This window comes from Bufo gargarizans, chromosome 4 (assembly GCF_014858855.1).
Source record: "Bufo gargarizans isolate SCDJY-AF-19 chromosome 4, ASM1485885v1, whole genome shotgun sequence".
NCBI classification, from domain to species: domain Eukaryota; kingdom Metazoa; phylum Chordata; class Amphibia; order Anura; family Bufonidae; genus Bufo; species Bufo gargarizans.
Genome location: NC_058083.1, coordinates 429,637,254 through 429,663,796, shown reverse-complemented (window position 1 = coordinate 429,663,796; position 26,543 = coordinate 429,637,254). Strand labels below are relative to the sequence as shown.

At 45.2% G+C, this 26,543-nt stretch overlaps 1 protein-coding gene across 1 annotated transcript in view; it reads right to left on the bottom strand.

Annotated features, from left to right (window-relative positions):
* SNX5 (sorting nexin 5) overlaps window positions 1-26,543 on the bottom strand; it is a 76,004-nt gene that overhangs the window by 39,025 nt on the left and 10,436 nt on the right. The window contains exons 2-4 of the mRNA XM_044288591.1: window positions 20,643-20,747; window positions 18,818-18,928; window positions 3,628-3,749 (exon numbers count right to left, since the gene is read on the bottom strand). Of these exons, the coding sequence (XP_044144526.1) occupies window positions 3,628-3,749; window positions 18,818-18,928; window positions 20,643-20,747 (338 nt within the window). The remainder of the gene's footprint in view (window positions 1-3,627; window positions 3,750-18,817; window positions 18,929-20,642; window positions 20,748-26,543) is intronic.

Genomic DNA, 26,543 nt, shown 5'->3' with positions numbered 1-26,543 from the left:
AAAGGGGTGTCCCTGGGCTGAGTCCAGCTAGGGTTACAGAGGGATTTGTGTAGGATAGAATTCCTCTATTGACTTCCTTTTGGAGTGCCTTTAACTATTGGATACTACTTCTCAGAGCTGTACCATCACTACCACTGCCTCCGGACCACCCCGGATATCATCAGTGCTAAATGACCACCTCCACTGGTATCTCAGCAAACCGTGAGTAACCACAGAATACGTCTCCAGTATCTCAGCAAACCGTGGGTAGCCACAGAATACGTCTCCAGTGAATTGACCATGTTGTATAATTATTCCTATGATGGTCTTATAAAGATCAGGTGATCACTGAGCTGTAAACTTCGGTTCTGTGTATTTGATTAGTTCCTCAGCTGCTTTTGACACACATACTGAGGTATTTCACGTGGGTGTAATTACGTGTACTGCCAGTATACCTCTTGACCAAATGATGACATAATATGTATTGTATGTATTCTTGACTCTCCTGTTACATGTAGTCCGGCTGTAGGCCAGATTTTAGTAGACGAATAATAAAAGGTATATTTTAATTGGGAAGGTGTTCCAGTGCATATTGATTTATTCTTCCCTTACATATAGTTACTGCAAAGCGTTTTTTTGATGTGGTAGAGTTTATAACCTGACTATCTGCAGAAGAGGCAGGGGAGTGAAGGAGACGGAACCCAGTGGCAATCATGTAAGTACAGGTGAAACTCAAAAAATTTTAATATTGTGCAAAAGTTTATTTCAGTAATGCAACTTAAAAAGTGAAACTAATATATGAGATAGACTCATTACACACAAAGCGAGATATTTCAAGCCTTTGTTTTAATTTGGATTATTATGGCTTACAGTTTATGGAAACCCCAAATTCACAATCTCAGAAAATTAGAATATGGTGAAACAGTTCAATATTCTAGGCTCAAAGTGTTACACTCTAGTCAGCGAATTAATCCATAACACCTGCAAAGGGTTCCTGAGCTTTTAAAATTGTCTCTCCGTCTGGTTCAGTAGGAATCACAATCATGGGAAAGACTGCTGACTTGACAGTTGTGCAGGAAACCATTACGGACACCCTCCATAAGGAGGGAAATCCTCAAAAGGTAATTGCAAAAGAAGTTGGATGCTCCCAAAGTGCTGTATCAAGAGCACATTAATAGAAAGTTATGTGGAAGGGACAAGTGTGGAAGAAAAAGGTGCACAAGCAGCAGGGATGACCATAGCCTGGAGAGGACTGTCAGGAAAAGGCCATTCAAAAGTGTTGGGGACTTTCACCAGGAGTGGACTGAGGCTGGAGTTAGTGCATCAAGAGCCACCACACAGACAAATCCTGGACATGAGCTTCAAATGTCGTATTCCTCTTGTCAAGCCTCTCCTGAACAAGAAACAACATCAGAAGCGTCTTACCCGGGCTAAAGAAAAAAATAACTGGTCTGTTACTCAGTGGTCCAAAGTCCTCTTTTCTGATGAGAGCCTTTGGCATCTTATTTGGAAAGCAAGGACCCAGAGTCTGGAGGAAGAATGGAGAGGCACACAATGCAAGATGCTTGAAGTCCAGTGTGAAGTTTCCACAGTCTGTGTTGATTTGTGCAGCCATGTCATCTGCTGGTGTTGGTCTACTGTGCTTCATTAAGTCCAGAGTCAATGCAGCCGTGTACCAGGAGATTTTGGGGCACTTAATGCTTCCTTCCACAGACAAGCTTTATGGAGATGGTGACTTCATTTTCCAGCAGGACTTGGCACCTGCCCACAGTACCAAAACCTGGCTCAATGACCATGGGATTACTGTGCTTGATTGATCAGCAAACTCACCTGACCCCCATAGAGAATCTATGGGGCATTGCCAAGAAAAAGATGAGACATTAGGCCGAACAATGCAGAAGAGCTGAAGGCCGCTATTGACGCATCCTAGTCTTCCATAACACCTCAGCAGTGCCATAGGCGGATAGCATCCATGCCACGCCGCATTGAGGCAGTAATTGATGCAAAAGGGGCCCAAACAAGTACTGAGTACATATGCATGATTATACTTTTCAGAGGTCCTACATTTTTCTATTTAACATCCTTTTTTTATTGATTTCATGTAATATTCAAATTTTCTGAGACTGTGAATTTGGGGTTTTCATAAGCTGTAAGCCATAGTCATCCAAATTATAACAAAAATAATGGCTTGAAATATCTCGCTTTGCATGTAATGAGTCTCTCATATATTAGTTTTACCTTTTAAATTGCATTACTTAAATAAATGAACTTTTGCATGAGATTCTAATTTTTCGAGTTTCACCTGTACAATTCCCTCCGTAAATCCAGGTACACTGGGGATCTGCCAAAAAGGCCCTCAAGGGTGAACAACCCTTTCAATGATACTCTGTGGAATGTTCAAAGTTTTGGAATTTTTTAGAACCCAACTCTGATTTGTACTTCTCCAAAACTGTCTCTGGCACGTTTGGATGCTCCTTTGTCTTAATGTTGCTTATTAAATAGTGCTGCTGACTCAGGAGCCTATCAGATCAGGTGGATTTATACTCGCATCATATGACATTTGATTGCACTTAGGGGAATTTAGGGTACTTTCATGCTTCAGTTTTATCCTAATGCATTCTGAATGGAAAGCAATCCGTTCAGTATGTATCAGGATGTCTTCAGTTCAGTCACTCTTACGGTATTTGGCTGGAGAATATACCGCAGCATGCTGCAGTATTTTCTCCGGCCAAAATTCCAGAACACATGCCGGATCCGGCATTAATTTCCATTGAAATCTATTAATGCCAGATCCGGTACCAAGTGTTATGGAAAACCGTATCAGGTTTCCCGATCTGCGCATGCAAAAGTGTTAAAAAAAAATATATATATATATATATATAACGGATCCGTTTTTCCGGATGACACCGGAGAGACGGATCCGGTGTTTCAATGCATTTGTCAGCCAGATCCAGAAACAAATGCTATCGGTTTTCATACGGATTTCCGGATCCGGCAGGCAGTACCGGCAACGGAACTGCCTGCCGGAATCCAACAACGCAAGTGTGAAAGTACCCTTATTTAACGAGGTTACATATAAAAGGGGGTGAATACATATGCATTCACAACGTTTCAGTTTTATTTCAATAAAGGTATTTTTCTTTTCATTCCACTGTAAAAATTTGGATATTTTGTCAGGTCCATTACATTAAAATCTAAATTAAAGTGGATTTCTGGGGGTACAATATTAATTACCTATCCTCACTGGCCCAGGAAGAGGCCATGGCGCTTCTCTTCAAACAGCTGATTGGTGGGGGTGCTGGAAATCCAACCCCCAGATCTGGTATTGACAACCTATCCTGAGGATAGGTCATCAACGTTGAACTCCCCGAAAAATCCATTTTAATTCCAACGAAACAGGGATAAATACCTTCAAGACATTGCACGCACAGCTGATAAGGAAAAGGTTCACAAGATGGGTCCCCGTTTGAATGGCGAGGCGACACACAGGCATGTCCATCACTCCAACACTATGGGACTCCATCAGACCCATAAAGCTAAATGGAGCAGTAGTGTGCATGTGTGACTGCAGCTCCGTTCAAACAGGGGAGAACAAGCCCCCATTGTCTTCATGTCTTACTCCTTGGCATATACAGCTCAGATACATACGCTTCTAATTCTTGCTTCATTTTGGCAAATTCATCCTTTGTCATGGAGCCCTCGCCTTCACCGAGCTTCTGCATTTTGTCTCTAGGGCCATCAAAATCGGGTTTTGCAGGAGACGGTGGTATCTACAAGTACAAAAACAAAGAAATGTCAAAATCCGTTTGATCAACTTTTTTTTATAGATTAATAAAATATTTTAATATATCTGTGATATATATATTTTTTATTTATTACGGAGACCTTTTTTGTCGTCTATGATCTTAAGTATAGATTCTTGGTGTTCAAAGGGCAATATCTAATATATAAGTGTTTATTACTCCCTCTCCTTAGTTGACATGGCCAAGTTCCTGCACAGTTATCTCTCCTGGTGCTGTCAATCAAGAAGGAAAAGGAGGGGCTGGCAGAGGAAGCCTGGCAAAGAGCCAGAGCAGAGGACAGAGCAAGTTGGCACACACAGTGGCTTGGGCCCGCCCTCAGTGCACTCAACTGCTAATTTGCATATAGATTAAAAGTACTTCTTCTCCTGAATGAAGCAACAGATTGCAAGGTGAAAGGTATCATTACTTTCAGCTGAGCTAAATCTACAAGGGACTGGGCCTGGTTTAACAGTGAATTTCCTGGTGGCAGACTCCCATTATAGAAACATAGAAAGTGTCGGCAGATAAGAACCATATGGCCCATCTAGTCTGCCCAATATACTGAATACTATGGATAGCCCCTGGCCCTATCTTATATGAAGGATGGCCTTATGCCTATCCCATGCATGCTTAAACTCCTTCACTGTATTTGCAGCTACCACTTCTGCAGGAAGGCTATTCCATGCATCCACTACTCTCTCAGTAAAGTAATACTTCCTGATATTACTATTAAACCTTTGCCCCTCTAATTTAAAACTATGTCGTCTTGTAGCAGTTTTTCTTCTTCTAAATATTCTCTGCTCTTTTACCTTGCACACCTTTACATGCACACGAACGTTGTTTGTTTCCGTGTCAGTTCCGTTTTTTTTTTGCGAATAGGATGCAGACCCATTCATTTCAATGGGTCCGCAAAAAATGCGGACAGCACACCGTGTGCTATCCGCATCCGTATCCCATCATTACATTCCAAGTGATGTAACTTTTTCATTTTTCTATGGATGTAGCCCTGTGAGTTAGGATTATTTGCGGGCTGAGTTTTTGAGTACATGAAGCGTAACGGTTATCTTTTTTTTACATGGTTTATCCTTGCAGTTTAAGTAACGTGTTAATGGCATTTTCCAGCGCTAGAAAGAGCACATGTGTGGGGTATTACAGCTCAGCCCCATTCACTGCACAGGAGCTGAGCGTCAATACCAGACAAAACCCATGGACAGCTAAGAAGCCGTTTTGAGAATAAAGCAGCCATGTTTTTCTAATCCTGGACAATCCCTTTAAGCCTACATACACACGACAGTATGATATCCGTTTTTTTTTTTTTTTTTTTTTGCGGATCCATTGTAACAATGCCTAAAACAGACAAGTTCAATTTTTTTTTTTGCGGGGCTTCGGAACTGACATACGGATGCGGATAGCACAGTGAAATGAATGGGTCCGCATCCTATCCGCAAAATAAAAAAATAAATGGAACGGACATGAAAACAAAATACGTTCGTGTGCATGAGGCCTGACAATACCATATGCAAGTGTGTGTGTGGGAAAGGAGATTAAGACTTTTGCAGAATAAAACTAAAATTATTAAAAGAACAAGGTCATTGCACTACTTTCAAGTGTTGGTAGGCAGACCAGGTAAAAAGGAAAAAATAAATAAAAAATGTATCAGATGGACCCCTATATAGAACAATTCACGAACAATGCCTATGACTGAAAAGCAACAAGATTAAGGACTTGGAAGTAAGGTACAAATCACATACATTTTTATAGCCTAGAGTCACACAAATGGATATTGGAAGCTGTTCACTCAGCTGGTATTCCAGCGAGGTCCTACGTATCTGTAGGCAATTCCTGCTGAAGGTCCAATGTAGACCTTCAAAACATATATTCCTCCATTCCACGCTGTACACAGAATCGCCTCCAGAACTACAGATATTTACTCTGCCTCGCTTTCACAAATCTGCCACAATCTAATTACCGACAGGCAGAAAGCCGGAATTAGACTTACCGGTAATTCAATTTCCACGAGATCACCACGACGGCTACAAGGAGATTGACCCCTGACCTCTGTAGGGGCAGGAACAGAGAGAGGGTTTAAATCCCCCCCTCCCACCACCAACACCAGTGTGTCCAAAATTACAGAGACAGAAAAAAAGTGGTGAGAACAAAATATACTAAACCGAGGGTATTACTTCATAACCTCCCAGGTAAGGCTTAAGGAAGGGTAGGGAATATATGTGCCGTCGTGGTGATCTCGTGGAAATTGAATTACCGGTAAGTCTAATTCCGGCTTTCCACTTCATCACCACGACGGCTACAAGGAGATATAAAAAATTATAGCTTAGGGGGGGACGACCGCCTGAAGGACTTTCCGTCCAAAAGACAAGTCTGAGCTGGATAGGTCTAACCTATAGTGTTTTGTAAAGGTGTGGATGTTAGACCACGTAGCGGCTTTACAAATGTCTTCAAGGGAAGCTCCGGCCCGTTCTGCCTGGGAGGAGGACATGGCCCGGGTAGAGTGAGCTCTCAAATTTGAGGGGCAAGACAGGTCTTGGGACCCGTAAGAAATGGAAATGGAGTCTTTTATCCACCGTGCTAGAGAGGATCTGGAGGCTTTCAGACCCTTATTCTTCCCCGAGAAGAGGACAAACAGGTTATTAGATCTACGGAAACCCTTTGACACTTCAAGATACCGCAAGACAGAGCGTCTTACGTCTAGAGAGTGGAAGTCCGATTCCCTATCGTTAGAGGGATTATTGCAAAAGGAGGGTAGGACTATCTCCTGGTTTCGGTGGAAATCCGATACGACTTTAGGCAGGAACCCCGGATCCAATTTAAGAATAATCCTATCATCGGTGATACGGAGATAGGGTTCCTGTATCGATAATGCTTGGATCTCGCCTATCCTTCTTGCAGACGTGATGGCCACCAAGAAAGCGGTTTTAAATGATAGATGTTTGATGGAACAATCAGATAGGGGTTCGAATGGAGCGAGAGTTAGGCCGGTGAGTACCACGTTAAGGTCCCAGTTGGGGATCCTAGATTTTAGAGAGGGACGTAGACGGGAGGCAGCTTTCATGAATCTCCTGATCCAGTGATGACTGGCTATATCGCGATCAAAGAAGCAGGCTAGTGCCGAGACCTGTACCTTTAGGGTAGAGGGTCTGAGACCTAGTTCAAGTCCCTGCTGGAGGAAGTCCAAGATCTTCAAGAAATTGGGCGGCTCTAAGTTTGGGGCTGGGTTCCCCATCCATGTACAGAATCTCTTCCAAATTTTTAAATAAATTGAGAAGGTAACCTTCTTCCTACTAGCTTTAAGGGTAGTTATCACTTGGTCCGAGAGCCCCTGTGACCTCAACTTCTGGACCTCAGGATCCAAGCTGACAATTTGAGGAAGCTTGGGTCTGGATGTAGTATTGGGCCTTGGTGAAGCAGGTCCCTCCTGGCAGGAAGAGGCCATGGGTCCTCTACTGACAGATTCCTTAGAGCAGGAAACCAGCTCCTCTTCGGCCAATAGGGAGCTATCAGGATTAGTGTCGTATCTTCTCGGTAGAGTTTCTGGATTACTCTGGGAAGTAGAGGCAGTGGTGGGAACGCATAACTGAGATCCCAGTCCCAACGAATTGTGAGCGCATCCAACGCCCAGGGATTGTCCCGTGGGTTTAATGAACAGAACGTCGGTACCTTTGCGTTTCTTTTGGATGCGAATAGATCCACCTGTGGAGTGCCCCATCTTCCTGCCAGCAGCTGGAACACTTCTGGATTCAAGGACCACTCTGTCTGGTCTATCGACTGGCGACTGAGATAGTCCGCTTCTACGTTCAGTATCCCTTTTAAGTGGATTGCGGAGATGGAATTCACGTGGGATTCTGCCCAGTTGAAGATCTTCTTTGTAATAGACATCAGTTTCTCCGATCTCGTGCCTCCCTGGTGAGATAGGTACGCCACAGTCGTCGTGTTGTCTGAGAGAATCTTTATATGTTGACCCCTCAGAAGTATCTCTGCGGTTTTCAGGGCTTTCCAGACCGCTTCTAGTTCCCTGAAATTGGAGGACTGAGAGCGGATAGTTGGGGTCCAGGAACCTTGAAACCAACGGTCTCCCACTGTCGCTCCCCATCCTTTCTCGCTTGCGTCTGTAAGTACCTGAATGTAGGGGATTTTCTCCCAAACGACCCCCAATGACAGATTGCTTGTGTTCTTCCACCAATCTAGGGAGGTTTTTACTGCCGGAGGGATCATGACCTTCTGATCCAAGGAGGCCTGCTGTCTGTTCCAAGCTCTCAGGATCCACGACTGGAGGGATCTGAAGTGGGACTGGCTCCATGGGACGGACGTGATGCAGGACGAGAGGAGACCCAGGAGACTCATAGCTTCTCTTATAGGACAGGACCTCCTGTGCTGGAATCGTCGGACCTTTAATTGAAGGTTTCTGACCTTGTCTGGCGGAAGGAAGGTACGTTGTGTTTGAGAATCCAGGATAACGCCCAGGAACTGGATAGTGCTGGAGGGCACTAGGTTTGATTTCTTCAAGTTCACCAACCAACCCAGATCCTGGACAAGGGACAGAAAGGACTGCAGGTCTGTTCTGAGTTCTTCCTCTGAGTTGCCGACTAGGAGGAAATCGTCCAGGTACGGTATGATCACCAGTCCCTTGTGTCTCAAGAAGGCCATCATCTCCACTACCAGCTTTGTAAACACTCTGGGTGCAGATGATATCCCAAAGGGAAGGGCCGTAAACTGGTAGTGACGGATTACCCTCTTGTGGTCCTGGATGGCGAACCTCAGGAACCTTTGTGACTCTGGATGAATTGGGACGTGATAGTATGCGTCCTGGAGGTCTACTGAGCACATCAGGGCATTCCTTTTTATCAATGGAATCAGGGATTTCAGGGATTCCATCCTGAACTTCCGATAGATGACAAATTTGTTCAGGGCTTTCAGATTTATGATCGTACGGAACGAGCCTTCTTTTTTCTCTACCAAAAACAGGTTTGAGTAGAAACCTTGTTTTTGCTGTGTTGGCGGGACCTGTATTATTACGTCCGTTGCCAGAAGGCTTTGGATTCCTTCCAATATCTTTCCGCGTACTTTGGGGGAATGTGGGTTGGTAACAATGAAGCGGTTTGGGGGAGATGAAGAGAGTTCGATCCGGTACCCGGATCTTATGATGTCCCGGACCCAAGGGTTCGGGGTAATGAACTCCCAAGGAGTCAGGAAGTTCTTCAATCTCCCCCCCACTCTGACGTCATTGTTTATCCGAGGGTTTACCCTGGGAGGAGGAGGGGGTAATCCTACCCCTGCCCCCTTTAGGGTAACTCCAGCGTCCTGACTTCCCTTTACCCTTAAAGGGATTGTTCTGGCTAGTGGGGGCCCGAAAGGGATATTTCCTTTTGTAGGGTCTCTCTTCTGGGAATCCCTTTTTCTTGTCCGCCGCTTTCTCCAGGATACGGTCTAGGACGGGCCCAAAGACGTATTCCCCTGAGAACGGGATGGAGCAAAGCTTCATCTTCGATGTGTTGTCGCCCGACCAGCTTTTCATCCATAGGGCGCGACGGGCCGCATTGGAGAGTCCCGCGTCCTTTGCGGCGAATCTGACCGATTCCGCTGAGGCGTCAGCCATAAATGCTGTGGCGGATTTTAACAGGGGGAGGGATCTCAAGATCTCATCCCTAGGAGTATTATCTGTGATACGAGATTCCAGTTCCTCTAGCCACAGTTTCATGGATCTTGCCACTGAGGTAGCCGCGATGTTTGTTTTTAAGACAAGCATCGCTGCTTCCCAAGATTTTTTTAAGAGGCTATCTGCTTTCCTGTCCATGGGATCACGCAGTTGAGAGGTGTCTTCAAAGGGCAAGGCAGTCTTTTTATTGACCTTTGCCACCTGTATATCAATTTTTGGTGTTTCGCTGAAGATTTTAACTTCGTCCGTGTCAAACAACAGCCGGTTTCTAAAGGACCTGGATACCCCCAACCTTTTTTCTGGGTTGGACCACTCGTCCAGCACCATATCCCGTATGTTCTCATTGATTGGGAATACACGGGTCTTTTTAACCCTGAGCCTCCCAAACATCTCATCCTGGACTGAGTGTGCTTTAGGGGTTTCTTCGACCCCCATAGTGGCCCGGACTGCCCTTAATAGGTCAGGCATCTCGTCCAAGGAGAAGCAGAATCTTTGTTCTGATTCTGGAATCTCAAGATCAGAGAAGACCATCTCGTCCTCCCGTGTTCTGGAGGACGAGGCCTCCTCCTCTATAATCTCTGGATCAGATAGTGAAGGGGATGGGCCCCTATGTCTTTTTGAAGGGGGTTCATCCCTGGGTAAAGGTATCTGAGATAAGGAGGTTTTGACTTCCTCATGGATCATGGATCTTAGATCTTTAAGGAAAGAAGGCTGTTCCTCGGCAATCACATTAGATATGCAGTCCTTACAGAGTTTTTTACGATAGTCGTCCGGTAGCCGTTTGAGGCAGGACACACATTTGGACTGTTTTTTGATCTTTCTCTGAGCCTCCTTAGTGACCTGGGGAGAACAACCCTAATTAGCTATGGTAAGTACACATGCTAACAGCAGGATATAGCCCCAAGCCAGAGATGTGGAGGAGGAGGAACAAGTAACCTGGTACAGTGTAAAGACAAGTACAGGGTAAGGAAAAAAAGCGCTTCCCCACAGGGGACTTACTACAGGCGGCACAGAAGGGTCTCCAGGGGAGCGGGGTTCAGCCGACATGACTGCACACTGGCTCCGGTACACTGACAATCGGCGCTGCTGCGCGCGAAAATTTGAACTCGGAGACGCCTCTGAATGACGTCACTTCCTTTCGGCACCCGGAAGTGACGACGGCCGTTATCCTGAAGCGCTTAGGCGCGCACCCGGCGATAGCCAAACAGGCCCGGCGGGAGATCGCGACCGGGAGCAGGCTCACATATAATAATGGAGCGAGGCCTCCCTCCTTCGCCCCTGCCCAGCGTTAGTACGGAGACCGCAGGAGGGCAGGGGGAACACCCGGTAGGTGTCAGGAAGTTCTGCTACATCTTCATCTCCCCGCAGGGAGACTCTCTCTGCCCCTGTCCTCTGTAGGGACAGGAAACACTGGTGTTGGTGGTGGGAGGGGGGGATTTAAACCCTCTCTCTGTTCCTGCCCCTACAGAGGTCAGGGGTCAATCTCCTTGTAGCCGTCGTGGTGATGAAGTGGAAAAAAACTGTGCAGACTGCTTGCAGCTTAAAAGATGAGAAGGATGTATTATACTCGCATGTAAAATGACAAAGGCATAAAATACAACAGTAAAAAGAAGCTGCTCTGCCTGGCCACTGGTTTCGCCATTCACGGCTTCCAATATCCCTTTTTTGACTTTCAGTCATTTGCACCTTAGTTCCAAGTCCTTTAAGGGGTTGGCCCATCTTGCGCTTTGGTGGCATACCACTACCTCTGGCACCCACATCTAACTCAAGAATGAGACCCAGAAAGTGAAAGAGCGCACTGCTCATCAGTGACGTGCTCTCCATTCACTTATATGGGAATTCCAAAAAAAGAGCCAAGCCAAGCCAGAATTCCCCTAAACGTGAATAGAGTGTGCACTGCGCAAGTGGGGCAACCTATCCATTCACCTCTATGGGAGTTCCAGTAATAGCCAAGCACATAGGTACTCCCAAAGAATTGGTGGGTAGCCGCGCTTGCATGTTGTGCTCTTGTTCACTCAGGGGCCCCCGTTCTAGAGATAGATACGGGTCACAGAGGTGACAGACCCGCACCTATCGGACATTGCTTCCAAAATGCAAGAAGGGACAACCTGTTAAATCTTGTTGGGTTTGAGGCATTGTGCGTGAATAATTTAGCAAAATAAAGTTACTTTCTATGGAAAAATGGCTTAATTATTTATTGTGAATATTTTTTGATTAACTGTTATTTTTAGTCTTATTAAGGGAACTTTACAATGTGATCCATTGATCTCTTCTATGATGCACTGGTAGACTCCGTATAGCAAAACATTATTGCCTGTCAGTAATACACTACTAGCCATGGCAAGCTTGGGGAGCACTGGCAAACCATCAGCACCACTCCCTCTGTAACCACCTAGAAGCCTTGGTTGCTATTCATTGCAGCATCTAATGGGTAAACAGCCAGGATGAGAGGCTTCTCTGAACTCTAACGTTACAGCAGTAGCCCAGATGTCAATCACCACCGGCCTCCCATGGTGATGCAGCTTCTGAAACCATGCAATCATTGTCATACAATGGTACATCAGGATGTTTCAACTAACTCAGCACCTGTACGTAGTATTACGTTAAGGAACAGAAAGGTGATCTGTGATCTAAATATGCTTCCCTATGTAAGTTTTGTCCTACTGGAGTCTATGGAAAATTGGCAGCACCACCTGTAGGGTTGTACGTTGGTTGTGACCCACCAATCCAGAAACAGCTGTATATCAAAGCTAATAGAGGTCAAATTACCATGCCAACTGACATTAACCCCTTAAGGACCAGGCTCATTTTCACCTTAAGGACCAGGCCATTTTTTGCAAATCTGACCAGTGTCACTTTAAGTGCTCATAACTTTAAAACGCTTCGACTTACCCAGGCCGTTCTGAGATTGTTTTTTCGTCACATATTGTACTTCATGACACTGCTAAAATTGGGTCAAAAAAGTTAATTTTTTTGCATAAAAAAATACATTTTTTACCAAAAATTTTGAAAAATTAGCAAATTTCAAAGTTTCAGTTTCTCTACTTCTGTAATACATAGTAATACCCCCAAAAATTGTGATGACTTTACATTCCCCATATGTCTACTTCATGTTTGTAGCATTTTGGGAATGATATTTTATTTTTTGGGGATGTTACAAGGCTTAGAAGTTTAGAAGCAAATTTTGAAATTTTTGAGAAATCTTCAAAATCCCACTTTTTATGGACCAGTTCAGGTTTGCAGTCATATTGTGAGGCTTAGATAATAGAAACCTCCCAAAAATGACCCCATTCTAGAAACTACACCCCTCAAGGTATTCAAAACTGTTTTTTCAAACTTCATTAACCCTTTAGGTCTTCCACAAGAGTTGATGGCAGATGGAGAAACAATTTTGAAATTTCTATTTTTTGGAAAATTTTCCAATATAATCAATTTTTTCCAGGAGTAAAACAAGGGTTAACTGCCAAACAACACTCAAAATGGGTTGCCCTGATTCTGTAGTTTGCAGAAACACCCCATATGTGGTTGTAAACTACTGTTTGGCCGAACGGTAGCACATAGAAGGAGGGGAACACCATATGGGTTTTGGAAGGCAGATTTTGCAGGACTGGTTTTGTTTATACCATGTCCCATTTGAAGCCCCCTGTTGCACCCCTAGAATAGAAATTTCAAAAAAGTGACTCCATCTAAGAAAGTACACCCCTCAAGGTATTCAAAACTGGGTTTACAAACTTTGTTAACCCTTTAGGTGTTCCACAAGAGTTAATGGCAGATGGAGAAACAATTTTGAAATTTCTATTTTTTGGAAAATTTTCCAATATAATCAATTTTTTCCAGGAGTAAAACAAGGGTTAACTGCCAAACAACACTCAAAATGGGTTGCCCTGATTCTGTAGTTTACAGAAACACCCCATATGTGGTCGTAAACTACTATTTGGCCGAACGGTAGCACATAGAAGGAGGGGAACACCATATGGGTTTTGGAAGGCAGATTTTGCAGGACTGGTTTTGTTTATACCATGTCCCATTTGAAGCCCCCTGTTGCACCCCTAGAATAGAAATTTCAAAAAAGTGACTCCATCTAAGAAAGTACACCCCTCAAGGTATTCAAAACTGGGTTTACAAACTTTGTTAACCCTTTAGGTGTTCCACAAGAGTTAATGGCAGATGGAGAAACAATTTTGAAATTTCTATTTTTTGGAAAATTTTCCAATATAATCAATTTTTTCCAGGAGTAAAACAAGGGTTAACTGCCAAACAACACTCAAAATGGGTTGCCCTGATTCTGTAGTTTGCAAAAACACCCCATATGTGGTCGTAAACTACTGTTTGGCCGAACGGTAGCACATAGAAGGAGGGGAACACCATATGGGTTTTGGAAGGCAGATTTTGCAGGACTGGTTTTGTTTATACCATGTCCCATTTGAAGCCCCCTGTTGCACCCCTAGAATAGAAATTTCAAAAAAGTGACTCCATCTAAGAAAGTACACCCCTCAAGGTATTCAAAACTGGGTTTACAAACTTTGTTAACCCTTTAGGTGTTCCACAAGAGTTAATGGCAGATGGAGAAACAATTTAGAAATTTCTATTTTTTGGAAAATTTTCCAATATAATCAGTTTTTTCCAGGAGTAAAACAAGGGTTAACTGCCAAACAAAACTCAAAATGGGTTGCCCTGATTCTGTAGTTTGCAAAAACACCCCAAATGTGGTCGTAAACTACTGTTTGGCTAAACGGCAGGACATAGAAGAAGGGGAACGCCATACGGTTTTTGGAAGGCAGATTTTGCTGGACTGGTTTATTTACACCATGTACCCTTTCAAGCCCCCTGATGCACCCCTAGAGTAGAAACTCCATAAAAGTGACCCCATCTAGGAAACTACGGGATAAGGTGGTTGTTGTTTTGGGACAATTTTTGGGGTAAATTAGATTTTTGGTTGCTCTATATTACTCTTTTTTGAGGCAATGTAACAAAAAAATTTAATTCTAAAATTGTTTCTACATTCGCTATTTAGTTTTGTGGAACACCTAAAGGGTTAACATAGTTTGTAAAGTAATTTTTGAATACCTTGAGGGGTGTAGTTTCTTAGATGGGGTCACTTTTTTGGAGTTTCTAGTCTAGGCTACATCAGGGGGGGCTTCTAATGGGACATGGTGTAAAAAAAAAAAAATGTCCATCAAAATCTGCCTTCCAGAAACCGTATGGAGTTCCCTTCGTTCTATGCCCTGCCGTGCGGCTATATAGCCATTTACGACCACATATGGGGTGTTTCTGCAAACTACATAATTGGGGCAATAAATGTTTAGTTTTGTTTGGCTGTTAACCCTTGCTTTATTACCGGCAAAATGGATTTAAATTTAAATTTTGCCCAAAAATAGGTGTTTTGGCACCGTTTTTATTTTATATTTTTAACACCGTTCATCCGAGGCGTTTGGTAAAAAGTTATTTTTATAGCGACGACTTTTACGCACGCGACGATGCCCAATATGTATGGCTCTCAGACTTTGGAGACACTAAGCAGGCATCCTAAAACTGCGGCCCTCCAGATGTTGTAAAACTACAATTCCCACCATGCCCTGATGATGGCTGTAGGTTGTCTGGGCATGCTGGGAGTTATAGTTTTACAACATCTGGAGGGCCGCAGTTTGAGGATGCCTGCACTAAAACTAATATTTTTTGGGGAAAGAAAAATTGTTTTCGTGTCTCCAAAGTCTGAGAGCCATAGTGTTTTATGTTCTCTAGTGAACTGTTGGGGATTATAAAAATTTAGTACTCCATGGAAGTGTGATACTCCCTGAAGCAATCGATAATGCAGAGGCCCGGATGATCGGGGCACGTGTCACATTGAGTTGTGGTGTCCTTCCGTATCCCCCTCTTGTGACACACTCTGCACTTTTTTTGGGTTCGTCCCTTCTTTCCAGTATGGGGGACCACACCTGGAAAGTGTTGGCCAGGGACGATCCGGGCGCCTCCAGTTCCCGAGGTACTCCGGCCTGCTCTTTCCCGGTCCGAAAAGATCAGGTCTTTGAGGACTGCCTCATAGAATTGGAGGAATGTCCCTGTGCTGCCAGCGCTTCGGGATAGTACAAAAGAGTTGTACATGGCAACCTGCACCATGTAGACCGCAACTTTTTTGTACCATGCCCGGGTTTTGCGCATGGCGTTATATGGCGTGAGGACTTGATCAGAGAGATCAACTCCTCCCATATACCGATTGTAGTCGACGATACAATCGGGCTTGAGGACCGTTGCCGCGGTACCTCGCACAGGGACTGGGGTGGTGCTGTTACCGTGGATTGTGGACAGCATAAGGACATCCCTCTTGTCCTTATACCTGACCAGCAACAGGTTTCCACTGGTAAGTGCACGGGTCTCACCCCTGGGGATAGGTACCTGGAGGGGGTAGGCAGGGAGGCCGCGTTGATTTTTCCGCACGGTCCCACAAGCGAACGTGGATCTGGCGGCAAGGGACCTGAACAAGGGAATGCTGGTATAAAAGTTGTCCACGTACAAGTGGTAACCCTTATCCAGCAGTGGGTACATAAGGTCCCACACGAGTTTCCCGGTAACACCCAGAGTGGGGGGACATTCTGGTGGTTGAATCCGGGAATCTCGCCCCTCGTACACACGAAATTTGTAAGTGTACCCTGAGGTACTCTCACAAATTTTGTATAGCTTCACGCCATACCTCGCCCGCTTTGTGGGAATGTATTGGCGGAAACTGAGTCTCCCCTTGAACGCAACGAGAGACTCATCAACCGCGACCTCCCTTCCAGGTACGTAGGCCTGCTGAAATGTGGCCCCAAAGTGATCGATGACCGGCCGTATCTTGTACAGCCGGTCATAGGCAGGATCACCTCGGGGTGGACATGCTGCATTATCGGAATAATGCAGACATTTCCGGATGGCCTCAAACCGGTGACGTATCATGACCATACTGTACAGTGGGGTCTGGTACAGGACGTCCCCACTCCAGTATTGCCTGACACTGGGTTTTTGGACTAGACCCATATGCAGCACGAGGCCCCAAAATGTCCTCATTTCGGCTGCACTGACCGGCGTCCAGCCACCGGGTCTAGCCAAAACTGAGCCTGGGTTTTGAGCGACGAACTGTTGGGCGTACAGATTCGTCTGCTCCACCATCAAATTCACCAGTGGGTTACTGAAAAAAAAACTAAAAAAGTCTATTTCAGTAAACCCCACTGTGGGAATCTGGATTCCAGGATTGCCAGCGAAATCCGGAATCTCAGGCTCAAAGTCCACTGGGGGACACCAGCTAAGTTCATCGGCAGGGGGCTCCGGTGAACTTATTTGGTGGGCCGGGAAACCAGTACGAACCCCAGGGCGGCTCGTACTAGGGTGGGCCACAGGATCCCTAGCATGTGTGGCCCCTGGCTCCGCCTGGCGGCGTCTCCGCTGCCTTGGTGGCTCATCGTCATCCGATGATGATGAGGAGGATGCGGATGACAAAAGGAACGTGGGGTCATCCTCATCCTCACTGGGGCTCTCAGAGTCGGAGGCAATCTGGGCATATGCCTCCTCGGCCGAGAACACCCGGCGGGCCATGGGTGTGTGTGTGTGCGTGTGTATGTGCGTGCGTGTAAACCTTTATTCTATGTGCGTGTGTGTGGGGGCACGGGTGTTCACGTACTAAAAAGTCCAGGCAAAAAAAAGTGTTAGGAAAAAAAAAAAAAAAAAAGTTCAAACTTGCTGATCTGCGGTTCAACGCTGATCAGCGGTCGGTGGGGTGGTGGGGCGGGCGATGCGCTAACAGTGGACGGACGCTAAAAAGTGCCGGCCAGTCAGCGCACGCAGAAAAAAAAAAAAAGTGGTGGTGGGGGAAGGGTCTGGTGGTGGGGGGAGGGGGTTGGTGGGGGGGGGCTGGTGGTGGGGGGGGGGGGGCTGGTGGTGGGGGGGATGCGGGGGGGGCAAGTGGCAGGGGGGGTCTGGGGTCTGAAAGTTGAAAAAAAAAAGTTTGGAATAAATGTGCTTTTTTTTTTTTTTTTTTTTTCTAACTTTTCCCTTCTATCCCTGCCTAAAGGTGCCTCTCCCTCACTGACCCTAACCTACCTGGGTGGCGATGGGTGCAGGAGGGTGATGGATGCCGATTTAGGGGGACACAGGAGCTGGTGCTGGACGATGCTGCACGGTCAGGGTGCTGGACAGGAAGAGGAGGGGAGAGAGGAGCGCAGGAAGTTTGAATCTCGCGCCTCTCTCCCCTGCACCAATCAGCACCCTGGACAGCGGCGTTCAGCACCAGGGCCAGCTCCGCCTCTGCAAATCCTCGGACTGCGATTGGTGGTGTAAAATTACGCCACCGATCGCAGTCTTTTTCCGGTTCATCGGGTCACAGGACACCCGAATGGACCGGAAACGCAGAAAACCGCAGGTCTGAATTGACCTGCGGTTTTCTGCGATCGCCGATACGGGGGGGTCCAATGACCCCCCCCTGCGTTGTTACGGGATGCCGGCTGAATGATTTCAGCCGAAATCCCGTTTCGATTAACCCCCGCGGCGCCGGAATTCAGATTTTAAGTCAGGACGTACCGGTACGTCCTCGGTCCTTAAGGACTCGGGAAATAGGGCGTACCGGTACGTCCTCGGTCCTTAAGGGGTTAAAGAGGACCTTTCACCTCTCCTGACATTCCTTTTTTAATAGCTTCATGCATTCCCCATGTAATAACAATTCTGGAACATCTATTCTTTTTGCTCTATGTTGTGCCATTCCTTTATAGTTTCTACCAGAAGTTATGAATGAATTGCTATTAGCCTTCAGTAAGGGTACAGAGGGGAGGTAACCAGTTGGGGGCGTGTACCTGCACAGACTCACTCTCCAATCAGTGCTGCCATTTTCAGACTGTGCAGGTACACGCCCCTAACTGGTTACCTCCCCTCTGTACCCCTACTGAAGGCTAATAGCAATTCATTCATAACTTCTGGTGCAAATAAAGTAATGGCACAACATAGGACCATAAGAATAGATGCTACAGAACTGTTATTACATGGGGAATACATGTAGCTATTAAAATAGGCATGTCAGGAGTGGTGACAGGTCCTCTTTAAATAAAAAAAATAAAACTATGCACACCTTTACAATCATGCTTGTCATTGCTATAATGTATAAAAGAACATTGAAAACACCCTACCCATGTGTCTCTATAGTTACAGACTACAAACAAACCCTGTGTAGTCTGAACATGAAGTCTCATGTTACCCGTCATCTGAACTTTGCTTATTACTAACAGACAAAAGCTTTAGACAAAATATGCTATAATGTGTAATCAAGACCAAAAAAAAAAAAAAAAGGATAAAACTATATTAACCAATATACTAGGCACAGGTTTCCTGTGAGTAGCTGTAAAGGATAGAAACCTGCTATACTCACAATAATTCCAGCATACTCCTCTGTCTCAGTAAGTGAATCATGTAACCAAATGAAGTCATCATGTTGACGGGTCACAGAGAACTCTGGGTTCTGAAAGGTGCTCAATGTGGTCTGAAAAGCAATTAAAACATAAATTATTATTAATTATTAAAGCGTCATTCATTCTATAGAGCTGTGCATATGATGAGGGGTATACATACATAATAAAAAACAAGTACAACAGGCATGAACAAGACACGTTACAAGCTGGCACAGAAGGGGAGAGGACCCTGCCCGCAATGCTTACAATCTACAAGTGACGGCAGAAGGATACAGTAAGTGAGGGTAAAGCTGGTCATAGCAGTATAGCAGCAGCAGGGTTAATGTAGGTTGTAGGCTTGTCTGAAGAGGTGGGTTTTTAGGTTTCTTTTGAAGGTTTCCACGGTAGGAGGTAGTCCGATATGTAGAGAGTAGAGAATATTTGGATCTTGGTCGCGATTGTGGGAAGAGGAGGTAAGAAAAGAGTAAAGAAGGAGGTCTTGTGAGGATTGGAGGTTGTGTGTAGGAAGGTATCCGGAGATCAGGTCACAGATGTATAACAGGGACAGGTTGTGGACGGCTTGGTATGACATAGTACGTTTTTTGTACTGGATTCTCTGGGCCAATAACGGGGAGCCAATGAATAGACAGGAGAGTAACGGTGGGAGAGGTGGATTAGTCGGACAGATGAGTTGAGGACAGATTGGAGAGGTGCAAGAGTGCTAAATTGGAGGCCACAGAGGAGGACTTTACAGTAGTCTAGGCGGGAGGAGATGAGGACATGTACAAGCATTTTTGCACACAGGAATATGTGGATCCCAGAGATATTTTTGAGTTGAAGGCAGCAGGAGGTGGAGAGAGCTTGGATCTGCGGTTTGAAGGACAGAACAGAATCGAAGGTTACTGCAAGGCAGCGGACTGGTTGACCAGGGAAAGATAAATCTATCATTCCCTTCAAATATCATAATCCATAATAAACATCACAGTCAAAAAAAGATTTAAAAAGGTGTCTGTCACCAGCAATCACCTTATCCAAATGTCTGCATAGACATATATCGGGGGTTCACGCGAATAAGATGTTTTTCTTTTGTTGATCCGAGGCTCTGTTCCCAAGTTATGATACTTTTTCTTTATATACAAATTAGACGTTTGGTGCAATGAGCGTGTCACAGTTGATCTCGTTGCACTTAAGTTCCGCTTCTTTCTGTGACCAGCCCCTCCTTCACTGCTTTGCTACAGCCTGGCCCTGTCAATCAAAGCAGTCAGGGAAGGGCTGACCACAGAAGGGAGTGGAGCTTGGGTGCAACAAGAGCAATGGCGACGTCCTCATTGTACCAAAAGGAGTGATTTGCACATTAAAGGGGTCCTCACAGAATGATTTTAAATGGCTGCTAGCAAGCTATCCTAGGATGTGAGGACTGGTTGCCACCACTTGCAGTGCTGCCTAGCGGGTCACACTACACATTATACTCTGGCACTCCCATATATTACATATACTACACTAGTGAGTTTTCCTGTCAGGCTGCTCAGCCATGACAACATATTGTAGGCAGGATCACATCATTACCATCTATTGTAGAGCAGTACAGCGAGGCCTCGGCCCACCCAGGCAGCTCTACAAGTGGAGGCAAAAGTCCGGCTCACATCCCTTTATGAAAAAGTATCTTAACTTGGGAACGGAGGCTCAGATCAACAAAAGAAAAATAGCGTTTTAATCAGGGGAACCCCAGCTAGAGAGGTCGCTGATTCCCTTTAAGAGGAGAACAGGAGCACCTAAAACCCTGCTGTCCATTCACAATTAACTCACCTTTGTATGGACAGTAAACTTGACTTTCTCACGCTCACTTAGCGCATCTGGAATATCAATTTGCAGGGATGGGTCGGTGTTCAGATCTACAGATACTGACCTCACCTAAAAGAGAAAGAACACTTACAACGAACCATACATCACTGTGGGAAACGCACTTAACTGCATGAAAATGTTTTAGGTTTTTACATACATTAGACGAATGTATCGCAGACAAATCTCATGTACATGATGTCACGTGGATGTCCCTCAACAGCAGATGGCGCTATTTTGGGGTACATTTAATGTATTGTATAAAATGCTTTTGGGGCGACAAAAATACTCCTATTTCGCCAAGCCTAAAGTGACATTACGTCAATAAATTTATATAGTTCTTTACATTTTTATTCTATTTTGCATAATGAAAATTAGGGATGAGCGAATAGACTTCGGGTGAAACATCCAAAGTCGATTCACATAAAACTTTTTGTTTGAATACTGTACGGAGTGAGCGCTCTGGAGAGTATTAGAATGTATTGGCTCAGATGAGGCAAAGTTATTACTTTGAAGTCTCGTGAGACTTCGGGTAAAAAACGTCAGAAATTAAATTTCTACTGTTAAACCTTTTCCCCAACTCTGGTTCGGTTCCAAATGGTACCTTGGAACTGAACCAGAGTTTGGGAAAAGGTTTTCAACAGTAGAAATACATTTTTGTAAGTTATTACACGTAGTCTCGTGAGACTTCGCCTCATCTAAACCAATACATTCTAATACCGCACGGAGCACTCGCTCCGTACAGTATTCAAACAAAGTTTTATGCGAATTGACTTTGGATGTTTCATCCGAAGTTGATTCGCTCATCCCTATTAAAAAATAGTAATTTTTGTGTTACCACATTCAAAGACCTAAAAAAAATAAAAAATTTCTCCTGAGGGAACTGTGTGAGGACTTGCTTTCTGCGAAATAAGCTGCAGTTTGTGTCGTTTCGTGCAGTAAATCTGCAGTGTTCTACAGTAATAGCAAAGTGGATGTGATTTTAAGAAATATCACCTACACACTGCAAAAAGATATTGTTGATCTATCCTGAGGATAGGTAATCCGTATTAAAATCTCGAAAAACCCCTTTAAAAGTTCCAAAACAGGTCAGTCACTAAGGAGTAAAAAAAAATATAAAAAAATAAAAATAAAAAAATGCTCATTCCGTCAAATTTTGCATGGACATCCCCCACCCTCGGCTATCTAATATTAGCTAACTGCTAGTGAACTATGCAATGGTTGGGTCTTTGGCCTCTAGTGCAATGATCCTTATCTAATCCTCAGTGACAAAGCTGGAGGTGTTTAAGATCACGAAAGACTATTTGACAGAGTTGACTGCTGGGACCCCCAAGGATCAGGAGAGCGGGGGGGCCCAGTACCTGGAAATGGATGGAGCAGCTGGTCGAGCATGGGCCATGCCACCCCATACATTCTCTACAGAGCTCGGCAATCTCAGGTAGTCCCACAGAGAATGAACACAAAGTAACCCGCGGAGAGGATTTTTTCACTTCACTGCATTTCATTTGCTGCTGCAGATATTAACCCTTTGAATTCTGTTACACAGACTTTGCTGCGGATTTGCGGCAGATTTTTCCTTTCTCGGTGGAGACTCCAATCTAGAACTAGGGAGAGGAGGGTGCTGCAGGGCTATCTGATGGCCGACATCTCAATAACACTATATGCATATTCAGTGCACATCGAACAAGAAAATCTGGTCGAAAGTGATAGCTATCGCCGGTGGGGAAATTCACCGCGAAAATACTTCCTGTGTTATGAAGCTGGATGCAGTGAAAGTCTGAGGGAACGGATGCCATAGGTTCAGGATTTGTCCATTTCCTGCAGAGCAAAACTAAATAACTAGAAACTGCTGAACGGAGGGAAAAAAAGCGATAAGCTAAAAGAATCAACATCCTAGAAGATAAATGTCAGGAAACCCATGGATGTACTTAAAGCCAAAGGGTAATATACAGAGGTTCTGCCCTCAGTATCTGCCGTTGTCATAAGGTTTTATCAATCTCTGAAATATACAACGGCCTTACCTGGACCACCCTAACCTGAAATTACAGAAAAGTCACAGACGCAAACAGTACTGCTCCCTACCAGCGCTACATGTACTGTCCTGCCCTCTAGCCGGGCACTGGTCCGCCCCCTAACCGCGCCACGCGCACTGTTCTGCTCTGTACCCATGCTACATGAACTGTCCTGCCCTCTAGCCGGGCACTGGTCCGCCCTCTAACCGCGCCACGCGCACTGTTCTGCTCTGTACCCATGCTACATGAACTGTCCTGCCCTCTAGCCGGGCACTGGTCCGCCCTCTAACCGCGCCACGCGCACTGTTCTGCTCTGTACCCATGCTACATGAACTGTCCTGCCCTCTAGCCGGGCACTGGTCCGCCCTCTAACCGCGCCATATGTGCTGTTCTGCTCTGTACCCATGCTATACGTACCGTCCTGCCCTCTACACGCTCTGCTCTGTACAGACAACATATATTGTTCTCCTCTCTACATGCGTGCTGTACTATTCTATACCCGTGTTAAATGTCGTGCTGCTCTCTACATGTACTACATATATTTTCTATCTCTGATATATGGATTACCCGAGACTTTACAAGCGGCTGCATTGGAACCAGGTGGTTGTGGCTTCAGTCTACTTTTACTGTAAAAAGTTTATACTATACAGGACTCTGAAGAAGCTCTGGTCCTCTCCATAGGATGTGATTCACCTGCGAGGACTTTCTCCATCTGTATTAGTTATGTAATTTTTTTTTCAGAGAGGTATTCTAACCTCAGACTTTTATAGCATATCTACAGGACATGATCTAAAAGGTCATATACACATAGGTCCCATTCTTAGGACATGTACCTATACCCACTACAACGGCCAGGCGCCCCCCACATGCAGGCAAAGAATGAATGGAGAGATGGTCACACATGGCGACATTTGCTCGGCTGTTTCTGTATCTCCAACTCACCGCTTCAATTATCCTCTATCGGTGGCAACTGGTGGCCACCTCACCAGGCGGGAAGGGTGTTGGGAGACCCCATTCTGGAAGTAGATGCAAGTCTTAAAAATGGATCCACATCCATCAGACACATATCATGTGGATACGCTATAAATGTCTAAGGTGGGTATACCCCTTTAATATTTTTTTTCATATTTTGAGTTACCAATGACAGTTTCCTAAAAAATGCTCTCATCCCACTGAAAGCACTGTACGCTGCAACATCCACAAAATGTTATAATTAAGAGTTAACTTAAGAATACTTCCAGAAATATCTAAACTGTGCGAAACATATCAATGGCACAGGAAAGGACACAAGATAAATCTCTAAACTAACTAGAAGAGGAAATTACAGCTACTTCCAGGATGATAGAAATATTGCGCTTCTTCCCGCTTACTGCAATGCACAATCCATTCCCTGGAATCTAAAACCTTTCATTTACAAACCTCGCACTGCTGTGATTCATATTTAGCCGACGTAGGTAAGAAATGTAACACCATAGTAAACAACCACCCAAAAAACACATCACAGAGATACATGTAAGGCTACTTTCACACTTGCGGCAGTGTGATCCGGCGGGCAGTTCCGTCGTCGGAACTGGCCGCCGGATCCGCCGATCTGCCGCTGACTGAAAGCATTTGTGAGACGGATCCGGATGCGGATCCGTCTCACAAATGCATTGCAAGGACGGATCAGTCTCTCCGCTTGTCATGCGGAGCAACGGATCCGTCTTGTACATTTTTCTCATTTTTACCAATCTGCGCATGTGCATGCCGGAACGACGGATCCGGTATTCTGAATGCCGGATCCGGCGCTAATACATTCCTATGGGAAAAAATGCCGGATCCGGCATTCCGGCAAATCTTCAGGTTTTTTTGCCAGAGATAAAACCGTAGCATGCTACGGTTTTAGCTTTTGCCTGATCAGTCAAAATGACTGAACTGAAGACATCCTGATGCATCCTGAACGGATTACTCTCCATTCAGAATGCATGGGGATATGCCTGATCAGTTCTTTTCCGGTATAGAGCCCCTGTGACGGAACTCTATGCCGGAAAAGAAAAACGCAAGTGTGAAAGTACCCTAAGGCTACTTTCACACTTGAGTTCGGGGTTCCGCTTGTGAGTTCCGTTTGAAGGCTCTCACAAGCGGCCCCAAACGCATCTGTGCGGCCCCAATGCATTCTGAGTGGATGCGGATCCGCTCAGAATGCCTCAGTCTGGCACCGTTTGACCTCCATTCCACTCTGCAAGCTGCGTTCGAGTGTCCGCCTGGCGGTGCAGAGCCAGACGGATCCGTCCAGACTTACAATGTAAGTCAATGGGGACGGATCAGTTTGAAGTTGACACAATATGGTGCAATTTCAAACGGATCCGTCCCCCATTGACTTTCAATGCAAAGTCTGGAAGGATCCGTCTGACTAACTTTCACACTTAGAATTTTTTCTGAAAGATAATGCCGACGGATCCATTCTGAACGGATCCCATCGTCTGCATTATAGAAGCGGATCCGTCTGTGCAGACACCAAACGCAAGTGTGAAAGTAGCCTAAGATAGCCCAACTTCACAGTTCAAATCCACTTTAGCCAAGGATGATTTAGTCACCAACACACCTTAAAGGGGTTGTGTCACAAGACCGACCACGGCTGATTGATTGCAGGGTGGTCGTAGCCATAAAAATGAGCAGTGTATAATGTGATGGAAAAATGAATCCAGCCAGCAAAGGAAGTAATATGGATAACAATACATTAGTAAGTGTCTTGTAGTAAATTTCTCTACATGATAAGGGCCACTTGCTGAAGTGAGAGAACCCCTTAAAGTTAGAGCATAGCAGAATTTTGATTTAGAGGGGCGAGCCAAATGTATGATCGTGGTGGGACTGATTACTAGAACAGAAGGTCCCCAAGTCCTCCATTCCTTCCCCCTCCTCTGAATGGAGTGGTGGCCAAACACCTAGGCTGTCATCAACTGACAGGATGCGAGATTGACAAACAGGGGTTGTGGGAAAACCCTGATAGCCGGGGGATAACCATTTTAAGGAACAAATGCGCCAGGCTGGCTCCACTGCCTTGACAGCTGGTTGTGCATTTAGTAGGATACTAAAAACAAGTAAAACTTAAAGGGAATTTGATAACCTGATTTTGGACTATTATCTACAGTAATACAGGCATAGTACTGCAGATAAGGAATCCAGATCACTATTCTTTACTTTCCTACTGCCTCCAGTTCTCCCGCTGTGACTACTCCAAGCTGTACTGAAATACACAGTCTGCTAACATAATAAAGAGGACTCCTGTGCGCATGCACAGGAGTCCTGACAATGTACTTCAGCACAGCTCTGAGTGCTGACAGCAGAGGAATGCAGTAGGTAATAAAAAAATAGTGATCTGGACTCCACGTCTGCAGAACTACTCAGGTACTAATGGTCCAAAGTCGGGGAGACAGATTCCCTTTAAAGGGGTTGTCTAACTTCAGCTTATGGCATTTATCATGTAGAGAAAGTTAATACGAGGCACTCACTTGTGTTGTGACTGTCCATATTACCTCCTTTGCTGGCTGGATTCATTTTTCCATCGCAATATACACTGCTCGTATCCAGGGGTTATGACCAACCTGCAATCCAGCAGCGATGGCCGTGTTTGTACACTATAGGACTATAAAGCGGCGGCCTATGCGCACTCACATGGTACTAGCCACTAGAGAGGTTGGCGCCTATTCCTATAGTGTGCAAGCACAGCCACCGCTGCTGGATTGCAGGGTGGTCCTAAGCCCCGGATACGAGCAGTGTATATTGCGATGGAAAAATGAATCCAGCCAGCAAGTCACTGGCTTGTTTACATGAAGGGACCGAAGTCTGGTGAAGACCGCTCATGAGCCACGGAGAC